This window comes from Oenanthe melanoleuca, chromosome 2 (assembly GCF_029582105.1).
Source record: "Oenanthe melanoleuca isolate GR-GAL-2019-014 chromosome 2, OMel1.0, whole genome shotgun sequence".
Classification (NCBI taxonomy): Eukaryota; Metazoa; Chordata; class Aves; order Passeriformes; family Muscicapidae; genus Oenanthe; species Oenanthe melanoleuca.
This window is the reverse complement of record NC_079335.1, coordinates 26,452,160-26,465,644: the sequence shown is the minus strand read 5'-3', so window position 1 is coordinate 26,465,644 and position 13,485 is coordinate 26,452,160. Positions and strand designations below refer to the sequence as shown.

General features: G+C 35.4%; 1 protein-coding gene across 5 annotated transcripts in view; it reads left to right on the top strand.

The window, feature by feature from the left end:
* WWP1 (WW domain containing E3 ubiquitin protein ligase 1) overlaps positions 1-13,485 on the top strand; it is a 59,165-nt gene that overhangs the window by 33,273 nt on the left and 12,407 nt on the right. For all 5 annotated transcript variants that reach the window (XM_056485236.1, XM_056485234.1, XM_056485235.1 and 2 more), the window contains 9 exons: positions 1,351-1,532; positions 4,448-4,796; positions 6,833-6,928; positions 7,538-7,712; positions 11,014-11,068; positions 11,169-11,253; positions 11,353-11,481; positions 12,414-12,486; positions 12,577-12,648. In XM_056485236.1, coding sequence (XP_056341211.1) covers positions 1,351-1,532; positions 4,448-4,796; positions 6,833-6,928; positions 7,538-7,712; positions 11,014-11,068; positions 11,169-11,253; positions 11,353-11,481; positions 12,414-12,486; positions 12,577-12,648 — 1,216 coding nt within the window. The remainder of the gene's footprint in view (positions 1-1,350; positions 1,533-4,447; positions 4,797-6,832; positions 6,929-7,537; positions 7,713-11,013; positions 11,069-11,168; positions 11,254-11,352; positions 11,482-12,413; positions 12,487-12,576; positions 12,649-13,485) is intronic.

Genomic DNA, 13,485 nt, shown 5'->3' with positions numbered 1-13,485 from the left:
TGTAAAAACATCCAGTTGCTATGCATTTGAGTGACAGGGACATGTTTGTCCCTGTATGCTTGACTTGATTCTTTTTTTGAATTTATGGATGTGTCTCTCTTCCCCAATGGGTGCTTAAGATGAAGGAATATGGAGTGAGAATATAAAGTTGCTTCTGCTTTTTTTTTTCTTTTTTTTAAAGGTTTCAGACTACTAAAAGTTATTTGAAACACATCTGCATACCACTTTGAAACAGTAGTAACAATCATTTGTTTTCATTCAGCTATTGTTGCTGGAGATAATATCTCTTACTGGCATCCTGCTCTTGGTGTTGATATTTTATTTTACTGCAGTTTTCAACACAACTATCCAGCACTTTTGATTTACAGTTTTAAAATTAAGAGATGAAGAAAAGTTTTAAGGTAGCTTCTCTGCATGTCTTTTGGAGGTAAATTGAGTTTGTAGTCCAGAGTTGAAAACGGATAATGCTTCAATTCTCTGCTTATACTGCTTCTTTGGAGTTGGGTAAGGTAGCATGGAAATGCTGCTTCTTCCCTTCCTACTCCATGAAGTTGGACTTCTAACTGTTCTCACATTTTTTGTCATCTGTGTAATTTCAGTGTTTAATCTCTACTCCTTGACTAGTTGAGATGATAAGGAGTTGTCATTGAGTGTAGTTTTCAAAATATCTGTCTCTGGTGGATGGCTCTAAGCATTCTGAAAGAAATTTAAGTAAAAAAACAGTGTACTACTGTAACTGAACAAAACTTTCCATTCACAAGCCCTTAAAATGCATTTATTTCCATGTGGCCTTGTAAACACAGAGCTGCCTGAGTATATTATATATATATATATATCCTCACAATGCCCCTTTTGCCAATGCATAGAGATACTCATCTTATTTTCCTTTTACTGAGGGCGAATTTTGTTGCTATCTTATGGATATTTTTAGTGATATGACTAACAAAACCAGTTCTTCCTCTTGCTTAATGGGAGAAAAAGCTTTCCTGCTCATAGCTGCTCTTTGGAAGGCTCCCTTAGGCCATTTTGGAAGATGCAGCAGATGCATCAGTCTGTTCAATTCAATTCTAATGTCATTAAAAGTAAAAGAGAAAGTGAAAATGGAAACTCTTACCTATTTTAAATATTTGAAATCCTCAAAAATGATTCTTGCATTTTTCCTTACAGTCAAGTGTGAGACCAAAACAGTTATCTAGGCAGCAAACACTAAGATATAATGCTATAAACACTTGTGATTTTGTCAGCGTTTCTTTGTTTCTATAGCATAGTTTAGTGTAGCATTAGTTTAGTTGCATAACTGTTTAACATGTTGCTTGTAGTAACCTAAAATAATCTTTTATTTTTACCAAGATCCGCTTGTGACATTTCTAATGGGATAGACAATCAAGTACCTTCCAGCTCTGTAGTACAGAATACGTTCTGTGCAGAAGCTGTTAATGGAGACAGCACACCATCTCCTAATCATGTTGCAGCCAGACCCAAAAATACACCAGTACCAAAACCACTCGAAGCCCAGCCTGTCAACAGCACTGGTAAGAACACTGGAGAACATGTTCCATGAAGCTTTTTTATCTAGTTGTATCTTAATTTGAGGTATGTTTTCTATAAAATTCTTGTTGGATTTCAAAAGTACTGAAAGGATGTGGCTTGAATTTATAACCTTGTGTGTCCACTGTTGTAAATTTTTTTGCGGTAGACCCATTCTTAAGTATACTGACTTTCACACTTTATCATAAGTTCTTTTCTCTGATGAAGAAAGATTCAAGTGTCTTGATTCAAAATCTTCAGTTTTTCTGTCCCAGATGATGAAATCATATTACTCTTTGTCTGGAGGAAAAATCAGATTTCTTTCAGAATTAATTTGAGTAACTATGATTACATTTTTTCCTGACATTACATAAATCTGATTTAGGCAGGGAACTGCTGTGCTCTGCATCAAGATGTGTTGCAGACTTTCCATGCATTCAATTTTTTTCAAAAATTCCATTTAAGAACAGGTAGTGGCAAATACTGAATTTCATTTTCCTCTTAAACAAAAAAATATTGATTCGGACTTCAGTTCACTTTTGCTTCAGTGAAACTAGTGAAATATTTTTTTTTTTTTTAATTTTTGTTCTTCTGGCATCTAATAAAGACTGCTTTCTAAGCCCTTTGTCTTTTCTCAGCTGTTTGAGAGAGATTAGAGTGATAGCAGGGAGAAAAGGAAACTGTAAATAGAAATAGGCAAGTTGTTACTAAATGGGAGAATAGAGATTGTCAAACTCTCTGTAATATAGTGGAAAATGTTGGTATGGTTGGAAGATAACAGAAACTATTATGAACTTTAAAAATTAATAATTAAATTAGGTCTTCTCTGAAGCTTTTCTCTATCTGGAGAACTTTAATTTGATTCCCCTCTCTTTTCAGCTCAAGGCTAGAGGGCATATATATTATTAAGGCATTGCTCCCTTTTTCTTCAACAGCAGAGAGAGCCATTTGAAATCTGTATTAGGATAGGGTAATTGAAAAATAATTGATTTGTTGAAGTGGTAATATTGATTAAATCATTGCTGAGCTTGCACTAAAGCATTGATGTAGGAGTAATCAACTACTGTATCAGAGGGTGAAGATGTTTTTAAGGCAAGACATAAAACAGATCTCTGACATTTTTTGATGACACTTTTTTTTCCCACTGTTGTGCTTTAGCAGGATTGTAATTTCATGTGATGTTGCCAGAATTGCTGTTTTAGGCATAATTGGTGAAGTAATCATCTGATGTAATGTTTTATATGTCTGTTTTGGAGATGAACTTACTAATAGAGCAGATGATTTTTTCATTATTTTCCTTCTAAGTTAATTATGTAATCCTATTCATTCCTTCATGTGGATGAGTTGAATTTTTTTAATGGAAATTGAAATTTCAGTTTAAGGTCTTTTTCTTGTGTAAGTTAAGTTGTTGCTAGCTTAAGCAGAAATTTGATGAAACTTGATCAAATTGTTCATAATTTCATGTCCTGCTGAAACAATATAAAATCTTGATATTTCTTTTGTGCCATCTGGAAGCAGTGATGTGTTACCCTGGAAAAGTTTTGTTCAAAAAGTAATGCCTTTATAGAACTTAAAAATCTGTTGCCTGTAAAGTCATGCTTATCATTATGCATATCAAGAAAATTCATATGGTGCACTGATAATTCCTTAAAGAAACTGACTTTCAAATTTAAATTCTGATGACAGAATAAAACAAGTGAACTCTTTAAAATAATGAAACAACATTTTATAGGCACTAGTGTAAGATTTAATTTTGCAAATGTGTATCAAAAAGGTTAAGAGTATAGAATTATGTTAGTTTCAGTCCTTAGCATGGTAAGGTGATAATATACTGTGAGGTAAGAAAATTGCTTGAAGCAAGTGTTGCATATCCTTAGTCCTGTAGAAAATTGTTGCAACTATAAACAGGTACAAGCTACTAAGTATAACTAGAAATGTTACTGTATGATGTTGATTAGTGCTGCAGAAAATGAAGGTGCTGAATGATGTTGCACTGCTTTTTATAGGGCCTTGACTTTTAATGAGTGTCCTGCAGACTGCTGTACCTGATGTCACTTGTCTAAGTTAGACAAGATCTTAATGTGCTGAGGGACTGTTCTGTTAAGCTCTGCAGATGATTGGTGTACTGTTGGCCAAGTGGGCTTGGGGCTAATAAAGCCTTCTTAGCACCCCTTGCCTGCTAAATCCATGCCTGCTTTAAATCTCTTAAGAGATTGTGCTTGCTTCAGTTTGATGGCATTTTTATTGTTCTTCAAAAGATAGAATCTATTTACTTTGTGATTCTAAAGTAATTTTCTTTAGTTATTGAACTATGTAAGTTCTCTTAGCCAATAGTAATTTTTATATTTTAATCCCTGTTTTGGAGGGGGATTTTTTTTTTCCAAGTCACACACAGTTGTAGGGTTAATTGTAGGTTCTGTACCTCAGCTCTGAAAAAGGAAAGAAATTAGCTGTAGAAATTAGCCTTAGTTTTCCAAAACTCATAGAGTAATCTCTTAATATTTGCTTTCCTGTCATACTGATCAAGATTATTTTTTGAACTTCAGTGTAAGTTCAGAGTTTTAAAAAAGGCTATACAGTTTTGTGGAAAGCAGATGGGTGCTCTTGCTAATCTAGACTAAGGTGTAAAATTGAGGTGTCCAAGACATACAGAAACTAAGAAAAACTGTGTATATATATATATATATATATATATATATCCCTCTGTAACAGGGAAGTACAGAGAATGGCTTGCAAAAAGTAAGTTTTAACCGAAGGCAAGTATGTTGTGACTTTTTGTCATCTTAGACAACAGTGCTGCTTATGGTATACAGGTGCAACTTAAATATATTCCTTTCAAGTCATCTATATCAGAAATTGGTTAATTGAAAAGTAAATATAATCAGATTCTGATACACAAATGTTATTTCCCATTTCTCAGTTAATGGTGAGTCATCTGCCTCTGCACCTGAAGCTGGCAATTCCTCTGTCTCCGAGGCTCCCACGGGTTCAGTTGAAGCTCCTGTATCTTCAGCAGATTGCACTAATGATACAGCAGAACCTCAGTCAGCAACAGAAGCAACTAGTTCAGAAAGCCACACTTCTGCATCACCTGTTGTGTCTGCTGAACTAGAACCTGCAGCTGCAGCAGACTGTGCTCAGCCTAGTGCTCGAAGCAGCATAGCAGCAGATGCAGCAAAGCCAAGGGAATCCTCCTCCACGCCAAGTGCATCTGCAGAACCTGTAAGACAGCAACCTGCTACGGTCAGCACAGAACCTTTGCCACCAGGGTATGTTGTTTTGCTTTTAATGCTATCATTTTGTGTCATCTAAATGTGCATATAAAGAAACATAAACTTAATTCTATACAGGGATTGTCAAATGCAGGTCAGCTGGCTGAGATGGGGTTATTTGATCTAAAATGAGATTTGTTCTTCTGCTATAACTGGCTACTCTTGTCCCAGAAAGTAACAACTGATAACTGATTTGCTGAGAAGGTATTGTGATCTTAACAGACAAACACTTGGGTGTTATGGATGTGAAGACTTTTCATTTCATATTTTCAAATTTACTTGGGCCATAATTCATTATTCCTTTGTTTTTTAGTGGTAGGGACCAAAGCACAAAGAAGTGAAAATGACTAGTCTATAAATGCTTTAGGTACTTGCTGTGTAAGAATGAGTTCAATAATCCAATAGTTAAAAAGAAGATTTGCTGTGTATGTAGCTAAGAGCTAGAATATTTTAATTTTACTAGATTGTTAGAAATTGCTTTAGTAGTCTTAAATACAAAATCAAAAATGTACTTAGACATTAAATGAAAGTATAGTACATGCTCAATTATATATAGATAGATCTTAACATTTTTAATATATGCTTTCATGTTGGGGTGAAGAAGTGTCTTCAGTTCAAATTAGAAATACTGACTTTTCCATAATTCTGTAAATATTAATTATTTTAACATTTTCTGATCACAAAAACTGTTTCTTAACCCAAAGCATATATACCTTGTGTCATTGTAGCTGATCTTGCAGAGAGTCTGTCTTATACCTGCTCCCTGTGAAGAAGGTTCAGTAAGTTATTAGTGACACTTCACTTGAGTTTCTGCAGTTAGGTAAACATGAAAACAAATATTTAAAAGATAGAAGTATTGTTTATGAATTGTGGAAGAGTTACTTAGTTTTTAATTTTCAGATGCCCTGTCCTTATAGGTGGGAATTCTTTCCATACATTCTTTTTCAATTAATTACATGCTTTCCCACTGAGGAGAGGGTCATGAGTTCCAGGGATAGTGCACACTATGGCCAACTGTATTTCTTCATCATTCTCTGATCACATTCTGTGGGGTTTTTATTTGCTGGCTCCCCATACCCCCCTCCTTCCTCTCCCCTCCACCCTCTTATCACCCCTACCTAATTGAGTCTCCATTATGAATAGCCCTAGGAACTCTGTAAAATGCTGCTGTTCCTCTCCTCTCTACTCTTCAAATCTTAACATATAACCTCTCCAATTGCAGAAAAGATTTTGTAGTTTTATACACTACTCTGCAATAGTGAGGAAATGCGCATCCAATTCCATGAGTAGCAGGCAAGGTATTCTACTTAGAAAATTTTTAGAACTAATTAAGTGTTTATGTAAGGAAAAGAAAAAATCAACTGCAGACAAGCACTTCAGCTTTTCACCTAATGTTTATCCTGGTTTCCTTGCTGCTTATACATACTTCTATGGCATTATGGTAGTTCTCAGCATCATGAAACTTCAACTGTTGATAATGTTTGGTTCTAGCTCCATCTCCAATGTAAGATTGTAATTGCCAGGGATATCAGATACAGAATTTACCAGGGTAGGAAATAGAAACACGGGAAAAACAGCTGATAGCACACACTTCAGGTTCTCTCTGAAAGATGCTGTTTGTTGGATATAGGGAACATAGCTTCAAAATGTGAACACTCTCATGTTTTGAGAGACATGAACTTGGAAATGCAAAGAATGCATCTCTAAGCACTTTTGGAATAAGGTTATTTTAGCATCCAAGCATTGAGCAGATAATTAATTGACTTTGTTGCCAACTTAAATATAAAAGGAAAATGCTTGTGAGTATTGATGTATGCTCATTGTGTGCTAAAGCCTTTAAAGAAGTCTTTATGGTGATATCAGACAAACAGGAAGTGACTGATCTGTATTCTGGTGTGAATTTTTTTTGGTGCTTGAGAATGGGTTTTGGACCATGGTATTTTCATTCAATGCCAAGGTACATTTTGTCTTAGTGGGAAGTATAAAGGAACTATTTGAACCTTCACTTACATGGAAGTCTCTTTGTCTTGAAGGTGGGAGCAAAGAAAGGATCCTCATGGTAGAACCTATTATGTTGATCACAACACACGAACTACAACATGGGAAAGACCACAGCCCTTACCTCCTGGGTAATGTAGACCTTTGAATTAAATATTAATTAGATATGATTTTGTTTGTTTTTTGCTGGAAACAAACAGCAGCTCATCAAAACTGTATATATTAAGAAATTCTAGCTTTCATTTAATTATATTAATTGCAGCTTTTGTTACAGGAATGGTGATACTGGCTATGCCACTAGTTTTGACCACTTGTTCTAATACAGCTGCTAAAATATTTTGTTCTTCCTTTAAAATTTAAGCATGAAATAATGCATATTTGATTGCCTTCATTTAAGTGGCACCATTAAGTGTAGTGCACTGGTTCCAAACCTCAGATTTCCCAGCAAAATGTTCTCGGTGGAATCTGCCAACATTACTTGCAGTCACAGGTGTTTACAAAGTTAAAAATGAGGTGACAGACAGCTGAGCAGGCAGTTGCTTGAAGTCTGTGTATGCTCATTGTGCTTGTTCATCTACCAGTTAAATCGGGGTGCTTTTGTGTCTTTTAGAAATTGAAACAATGCCTGTGACCCCTGTGGTTCAAGTGGCTCAAGTACCAGCTAGGAATTTAGCATAAAGAGAAAATCGGTTAGTAACACTACTGAAGAATTAACTGTTAGCATTTGTGTTTCTTGAAAGCTGGGAAAGAAGAGTTGATGATCGTGGGAGAGTTTACTATGTAGACCACAACACCAGAACCACAACGTGGCAGCGGCCAACGATGGAGTCAGTGAGGAACTTTGAGCAATGGCAATCTCAACGGAATCAGCTGCAGGGAGCTATGCAACAATTCAACCAGCGATACCTCTATTCGGTAAAGTATACAAAGTCTGAAATTCGGACAGAGGTATAGGTACACTTCTTGTTCTTTAAAGAAAGGGATTCTGCAACTATTCAACCATATGTGTTAAAAGATGTTTAGCATCAGTAATTTAGATTCTGATTATCTTGAAAAAAGTTAAAAATCGTCCTTGAAGGCAGAAAATACTCCCTTCTGAGCTTGTTCTCCAACAGCAACTTTGTATACTGCATTTTACGTAAGACTTTTAATGCCAGTACTAAGAGGTACAACTAAAACTGTCCCTTAAACTGAAAAGAAATGTAAATGTTGTTAGGGGTTATTTTGAGCATTAAATAGCCTTCAAAACTATTTAGTTTTTGCATTAGTGAAGTCCTTCACTAACACGAGTGGCAGTTCTTTTACTTTGAAGGTTGTACATCTGGTTCAGCTCTGGAATTTCCAACATGATTTTCCATTTCTCTCACATAGTTGCTTACTTCTGCCTGAAGAAAATATGAGTAGCTTCAAAGAGAATATTTGAGTCAGATTTTTGCATCTGTGGCTGGATAAATAGGATAGTTGTTTCTTCAGAGTTAAGAATAATGGTGCCTGTATGTCACTATCACTCTAAACGGTGTACTTTAAGAATTGTGCTTGGCTTCTTAAAAAAATTATCTGATCCCAGAAACTTTGTAAGTGATACGCAGCAAAGCTGGAGTGTTTTAAAGATAAAACCATTGAAGTACAAGTCTGAAACAGCTTAATTGGAATAGGACTCTCTGCACATGCTGACCTAAGTTTGAATTTGATGGACTTTATTTACACACCCCACTGAAGTAACGGATGGTGCAGTATTACATTTAAAAATTCTCAAATTATTGAATTAGACATTATATCTTGTCACTAGCAATAGCAGAAATCTACATCACCACTAATTTTCTGAACTCCCAGAGCTGTGCATCAAATTCAATTTGTTTTATGCAGTTAGAGAAAAGTTGAATGGTCAAGGCTGGAAGGGACCTCTTAAGGGTATTTGGTCCAATGTCCCTCATAAGGAAAGGCCACCTAGAGCCAACTGTCCAGGACTGATGTCTTGTAAGTATCTCCAAGGATGGAGACTCCACAATCCCTCTGGGAAGCCTGTGCCAGTGCTTGGTCACCCTCCCAGTATAAAGTGTTTCCTGATGTTTAGAGGGAACCCCCTGTATTTCAGTGTGAGCTGTTGCCTCTGGTCTTGACACTGTGAACCAGTGATAAAAGCCTAGCTCCATCCTTTTTGCACCCTCCTTCACTGGGTATTTAAGCACACTGGTAATTTTCTAATGCAAATTCAAGAATCACAGCTGAAGCACACCAAGACAAAAACTCTTGCTTGACCAACTTTTGTGCTTGTGTACTACTTTGATCAGTTGCATAAAACATCTGAGAAAACTCTCGTTTTTCCCATGCCAAGATTTTTTTTTTTTTTTCTAGATTTATCCTTTGGTGAACAATGTATTTTTAAAATTAAATGATGTTACTTCCTTTAGTAAATGGTAGCCCTTACTGAAAACCACGTACCCATTCTTTAAAATGTCTCATCTGACCTTAAAATCAATAAATGAGGATTTGTTAGTGAGACAGAATAAACCTGAAGGAAAAGAAAATGTGACTGTTTGCATCTCTTCAGAGATTCTTTAGAATTCTGTTTTCTGAGTATTATATCTGTTGCACAGGTAGAACTCACAGTTTATTGAGGGGGAAAATTGAAATTATTTTGTAGAAAGAGTGATTATTTTTGTTTTTTTTGGTTATTTTTTTTTCTTTAGTGTGCTATACTTTTCTTCTAGAATAGTTTAGGTCAAATTATAGCTACCTTTTCATGCTCTGGTGACATACCAGAACTCTGCCTATATAGCAGTTGGAGTGAGATTGTATTTTATTTTTTGGGAAAAAAGTAGATGAATACTTTCAGTTAGAGAATATTTCAATTGCCTTGAGTGGGAAAAGCTGAACTCTGTAAAGAAAGAAAAATAGATGAGATATAGTTATTTGAATTACTTTCATTTTTACCTGGATTAATTTATCATAGTCATTTTGGAAGTGAATTTGCCTGGTGTTTCAGTATGTTCTGTTAAATATACAGCTCTGTGTGGCCAGCAGCCACACACAAATCCTCAGACCCATTAAGAAGATCGGAAATATCTGAACTGTGCCACCATTCAGTTCTTTGGCAGACAGCTTTTTGCTTTTGTGCACTATTCTTTTACAGTCACCACAGAGAAGTCTTTGGTTAGGGGGTTATTGTGGTTGTGTGGTCTCCTAAAGCAGAAAAGACTAACTGCATTTGCTGCTGAAATAATGATAATTCCCTGTTCATTTGTAGTAGCTGGTGGCTGGAACAACTACACAGCTCGATCTTGAGTGTAACTTACGCATTTCCTTCTGATCCTTGATCTATTTCTCCTTCAGAGAAAAAATGTCATAGATTTGTCTTTCCCAAATTTGCTCCTGTAAACTCTTATTTGATATTTTTGTATTGCAAATGCTATATGAAGCAATATTAGTTTCTAAGATACTCTTTGGAAAACAAAATTTGGTTCCCCTATATCAAAATTCCATTTTTCACCCACACACACTAAAAGCTAGTGTCCACAAAATTTTAGAGGTGGATACTTTTAATTATAAATCAGAGCATGGATCTTATAGTCTGTGGGATTTCTGCCTTTTAGTTTTATTTTTATTTTTCCCGTGCTTTGTATTTTTGGGAGCTACTTGGGGACTTCTGCAAGGTTACAGTACATTGTGAACTTAGCATGTGTTTACATAATAATGTTATCCCTTTTTTTTTTCCCTTTTAACCTTACTGTATGCTGGTATAATTTCACCCATCAGCATATGAATGCAGCTGCATTTTAAAAAAATTGACAATATCAAAAAATAGCCAAACAGCCAGGGAAGTTGTCATGTATTGAGGAAGTAAAACCTCCTATGTTGGCAATAGTCACTGTGCTTGGAAATGTTTATTATGGTAAAACGTGCTTTTAAGCAAAAACTTAGTGCTTATCTGCTGATACATGCTTCCTCAAAACTTGTATGAACTGCATTTCTTTGTATGAGCACTCAAGTTTGCTGTGGGAAGGGAAAGGGAGGGTACAGTGTGTTGGAAGCAAGTGTGCAAAAGCATATCTTTCTATCATACAGTCTCTTTTCAAAACCAGATTAAAAAATGGCATGATGGGGTTTTTTTTTTCAGAATGAATAGTCTTCAGGACTAGTTATAGTCTTAGAAAACACTGAGAAAATAATATGAATAATATTTGGCCTAACTGAAAGTCCTCCTGTTTTTAAATAGGCTTCGATGTTGTCAGCAGAAAATGATCCACTTGGGCCTTTACCACCAGGTTGGGGTAAGTTAATTAGCTGTGGATTTCAGGAAGTGGCAGTTACAGAAATTTAGAATGCAGTTGTTGTATAGTGGAATTTTTTCTTTTTTTCTCTTCTTTTTAGAAAGAAGAGTGGATTCAAATGATAGGGTGTATTTTGTAAATCATAATACAAAGACAACACAGTGGGAAGACCCTCGAACTCAAGGGTAGGTGTGTATAAGGACTGTGCAGATTCAGAAGATCTTGCTTCATTCTTTTATATCATGATATGGGGGAAAAAGCACTGCCTGCAATTTCTTTTGCAGTTTACAGAATGAGGACCCTCTTCCAGAGGGCTGGGAAATCAGGTATACCAGAGAAGGTGTTAGATACTTCGTTGATCATAATACAAGAACGACCACCTTCAATGATCCTCGTACTGGGAAATCTTCTGTGTAAGTGAGAAATTAAATATATTTTTGAATGTTTTACCTTGGAATAGTTTGATAGTGAAGTTTTCTCATACTATAAAATGATCTACTCTTTTAGCTGGAATTGAACACTAAATTATCAACAAGTTTTTATATTATAAATTTAATATATTCAGAAATTTTATTTTTTACTTCATCTATGACACATTTTGCTGTACTGCTCTGATGTTCAATAGTTTTTATATGCTTTTGAAATACCAAGATTGTAATAATTTTAAAAATAGAGAGGGGCAATGAGATTAACTTGAATACTGAACTAATGTAACTAATAGTTGCATTTTTAAAGGAACAGCAAATGGTCATTAGGAGTATTGCTTATAATTATACACACTGTAGCAACAGTAATGTCTAAACAAAGAAGTTCTGAGTACTTCTGAAAAAGTTTACATGCAAATCTCTTTTAAATATTTAAATAGGAGTCTTGACCCAACCTCTGGTGGCTTTCTTAATGTCTTTTATATGAGGTAGGGTTTACTTCTGACAGCATAGTAATGACTTAGTATTCAATGACCCTGTAGAATGTTGCACTAGAAAGTCCTTAATAGTTCCAGAAGCAGCTGAATTTATAAAGCCTAACTTAGCAGTCTTTCTCTGAATGAAGATGATAAATAGATGTCTCTCATCTATGTGACTTGTCGTTTTTACAGATTTCATAGGGACTTCATATCTCCTTGATCTTTTATCTTTCTATCAAATTTGGTAAATTGACTTGCAAAAAAAGAATGGGCAAGGGATGGTAGAAGGGAAGACTGGCATTCCAAACCACCAGCTGCATTTGATCATATCTTACAATAACAAATTTTGTGTATTTTTGAAATCTTCATGCTGTTGTTTAGCATTGAAACTAATATTTGGTATCTGCATTATTAATGTATCTCCAATATGTTTCCTTACAGAAATAAAGGGCCACAGATTGCTTATGAGCGTAGCTTTAGGTGGAAGCTTGCTCATTTCCGGTACTTGTGTCAGGTACTGATTTAGTAATTTTTTATTTATTTAAATTATGAGTTTTTACCTGTGTATGTGCTGCCTTTTAATGTTATTGCCTTATGATTACAGTCCAATGCACTGCCAAGTCATGTGAAAATCAATGTATCCAGACAGACCTTGTTTGAGGATTCCTTCCAGCAAGTAAGCCTGCAGAAATTATTGTGTTTGTTTATCAAGACAGCAGAAGAACAAAAATGGCCATAGCTAGTTCAGACTAATGGTCCTTCAGGCACAGTAATCTTCCCTTGGTATTAGCTAGTGGGGGTTTCTTAGGGAAAACTGTAAGAAAAGAAGTATTGTATATAATACTTTTACCATATGATCTTTCATTTTTAGCTGTTTACAATTGAAATGCTTCTTGAGCTTGAAGTGGTTTCTGAGTATTTTAATAATCCTCAAGGGATTTGTCTTCTGTGAGCTAGTCTGTGCTCCTCTTGTGAACTTTTTGCATCTATAGCCTCTTGTGGTAGAGTTCCATAGCTTAACCTACTGTGGCATCAGCCACGTTGGATTTGCTTTTCTGATTCCTGTGTGTTTAGATACCTTACAATATGTTGTTTTCTCCAGCTAAGACTGGTGTCCTGTTTTGTCCTTCAAAGATTAAATCTGTGTAATTGAAGCTTATAGTCCTTGAGCTCTTATAGTCTGCTGCCAATGGATAATGAAAATTCTTGCTCTTGTCAACACAAGACCTCTTGGCAGGGATTCTCTATAAATAAGAAGTATGAACTTAGTCTGGATTAAATTATTTCTTTATGTGATTTCCCTAAAATCAAAAATCATATATATCAGGTGAAGTGCCTTTTCACCTATTTTCTTTAAATAATGACTGCATTAGGAAGAATGTAAGAACAGGATACCCACACAGCAATACTTCCCAGATATTCCGTCCACTTTCTGGTAGTCTGCTGCTCAAGGACTTTAAGTCCAAGTTGGTATTTTTGTGTGTAGTTCATTGATTCCTTTTCCCATGAGATA